We start from the raw sequence: 2,500 nt of genomic DNA, 5'->3' as shown, positions 1-2,500 counted from the left end.
TCTAGCGCTGGAGCGCTAACTGGGGACACTGTAAACTGAAATCAATAATTACCAACAGAAATCAAATGTTGGTTTCTGAGGAAAGGGGAAAACCAGAGTACCCAAAGAAAAACTTCTCGGTGCAGAGTAGAGAAGCAACAAACTCAACCCACATATGACGCTGAGTCTGGGAATGGAACCTGGGTCACATTGGTGGGAGGCGAGTGCTCTCACCACTGCGCCATCCCTGTACCCCAAAACAGCAAAACAGACAGTAGTCAAATAAGGAGTTCACGTGCTGAAACTGGTAAACCTAAACCTGAAGTTTAGCGGCATAAGAGATACACAGGCTACTTTTCAGTCATTCTAGATAAGCTCAAAGCGACGATAGTCAAGTGGATTTATAATTATTGTAAACAAAGTTCCCTAGGACCCTAGGATAACTGTAACAGGCTTTGCATTGCAATCCATTGCCCGAATTAGCACGCTGTTTTCCATTTATTCCAAGCAAAGGCAAATTTAAGGCTACACACAGTATTTTATACAGAATTTGACCGGGAGAAACTACAGAATTCATACAAATTACTCATTTAACAATAGCACTATTATTATTCAATGATGTGGAAATAAGTGGCCCTGTATTCCGCGCATTAGTCATAGATTGAAAGCTTCAAATTTCAATAGATTTAAATTCCTAACGTAGAATGTAAGTAACGTAGCTTTTCACTCACCAAATCTTCGGAGTGCCAGACGAAACGCCATCTTGGAAAGAGCATTCCCAGTAGGCTTAGTGGGATTGATAATAGCCTCGTAGTGCGTCCTGGGTAACAGTCCCAGGTGTGAAGCGCGGTCAGTTTGGATTCGATTGAGTTTGTTGATGTTGCTATTTGTCTGTGTTTTGTAGACATGAAATAATTTTTATGACATGGATCTTAGTCCGGAAGAGCTCGATGTTAGCCCTCCTTGCTTTTTAGTAGAGAACTCACAGACGGAAGAATCTCAGCAACTGTGCCGATCGGACTCTGATCCTCACATTACGATACTGAAACAATTGCCGATTTTCACCTTGTCAACGAGATCTGGTCTTCCTTCGAATTCAGCAACCTCGAGAAACGAGTTACTTGTACGTCTGTCTCAAACGTCTGTGCCATTGAGCTGTCCTAGTGGCAGTGGAGAAAAAAGCAGACAGGGAGAACCGGCGGATCACAGAGGGCAACAGAGAAATGGCGGGCAGGAGCAAGCAGGAGGAAGCAGTTCTCGCGGAGGAGGTGGCCATGGTGAAGATCGAAGGTCAGGTGGTGCCGAAGGCGGTTACGGTGGAGGAGGGGGTGATGATGGGAGGGGGGGAGGTGATGATGATGAAAATAATGATAATGATGATGATGCAATTGATGACGAATCACCACCTGCTGAGGACCCATCTTCGTCATCCAGCAGTGATGTTCTGCCAAGCTTGGTTCGCCCTGAAGATATTATAGCCAGCAACCAGTGGAAAGACCAAAAGTTTACTGCCTCAGAAGTAAAGCTTCAGCAAGGTGTTGAAAGTAGATCACACAATGATTCATCGTCATCAGCTGGTGTCATTTTTGAATGTGGCAGTGGAGGTAGTGTTCATAACTCAAGTGATGATCGCTATAGTCAAGCATCAACTAGAATTGTTGGTGAAGGGGCTGATGTTGCGGCTGATATTCCTTCGGTTGAAAGTCTGAGTGAAGCATCAACTGCCCCTGTTGAATCTGCAGTAGAAATAGAAAAGAAGTCATCCAGTTCCTCTAGTGCTGGTAGGTAACACTTAGATTTTGTAACAAAAAACTGGGTTATTATTATAACAACAAGAGTCCATTACCCAAGAGTAAGAATCTGGTATCAGGTTTGTCCCCATCCTTCCTGCTAGCAGAGCCTTTCTTTTGCTTGCTCAATTTTGGCGTTCTCGAGAAAGGCTCTGCATGAATCGAGTAAGATCCTTATTGAATATGCGCTGCATATTGCCAGGATACAGTCTCGAACCCAAGCCTAATATGCCAGATCTTGCCGCCATCTTGGTTTTTCATGGTACAGCGGTCTCCATTATAACCATCGGTTTTGTCACTAAACGGAACGCTCGCACTGGAAAAACCGGTTTGACGAGAGAAAACAAGATGGACTAGTTCAGAAGTTCGGGCTGCGGCAGCTTCAAAGAGTTGACGCGATTCAGGCAGAGCCTCATTTTCTCCTCCTCAGTAAAGAAAAAGGCAAAAGGAGGCTCTGCTCGCAGGGTGGTCCCCATCAGGCTGAGCATAAAAAAAGTGTCCATTTTTAAACCAAGTTTTGTGGGAAATAAACAATAGACCAAATATTTATCCCAATTCAAATCTCCCAGGGTTAAGATTCTTTGTTTATTGCATTTGCATTATATAATGTACATGTAGCATTCACATTTTTTAAGATGGAAATACCTGGAAGAAAAGGTTTTATTCCCGAAGGGTTTGAATTGGGTACAACTTTGTGGGGTTAAACACATTATGCTTGTAAATGTGACCAT

At 43.5% G+C, this 2,500-nt stretch overlaps 2 protein-coding genes across 2 annotated transcripts in view; one reads left to right on the top strand and one right to left on the bottom strand.

Annotated features, from left to right (window-relative positions):
• Positions 1-760, bottom strand: part of LOC138041000 (succinate--CoA ligase [ADP/GDP-forming] subunit alpha, mitochondrial-like) — a 17,587-nt gene extending 16,827 nt beyond the window's left edge. Inside the window, exon 1 of the mRNA XM_068886762.1 lies at positions 711-760. Within this exon, the coding sequence (XP_068742863.1) occupies positions 711-741 (31 nt within the window). The 5' untranslated portion in view covers positions 742-760. The remainder of the gene's footprint in view (positions 1-710) is intronic.
• A 65-nt stretch (positions 761-825) lies between these two features.
• LOC138043829 (TP53-binding protein 1-like) overlaps positions 826-2,500 on the top strand; it is a 12,931-nt gene continuing 11,256 nt past the window's right edge. The window contains exon 1 of the mRNA XM_068890313.1: positions 826-1,760. Within this exon, the coding sequence (XP_068746414.1) occupies positions 905-1,760 (856 nt within the window). The 5' untranslated portion in view covers positions 826-904. The remainder of the gene's footprint in view (positions 1,761-2,500) is intronic.

This window comes from Montipora capricornis, chromosome 3 (assembly GCF_036669925.1).
Source record: "Montipora capricornis isolate CH-2021 chromosome 3, ASM3666992v2, whole genome shotgun sequence".
Taxonomy (NCBI): Eukaryota; Metazoa; Cnidaria; class Anthozoa; order Scleractinia; family Acroporidae; genus Montipora; species Montipora capricornis.
This window is presented reverse-complemented; position numbering and strand designations above follow the sequence as displayed.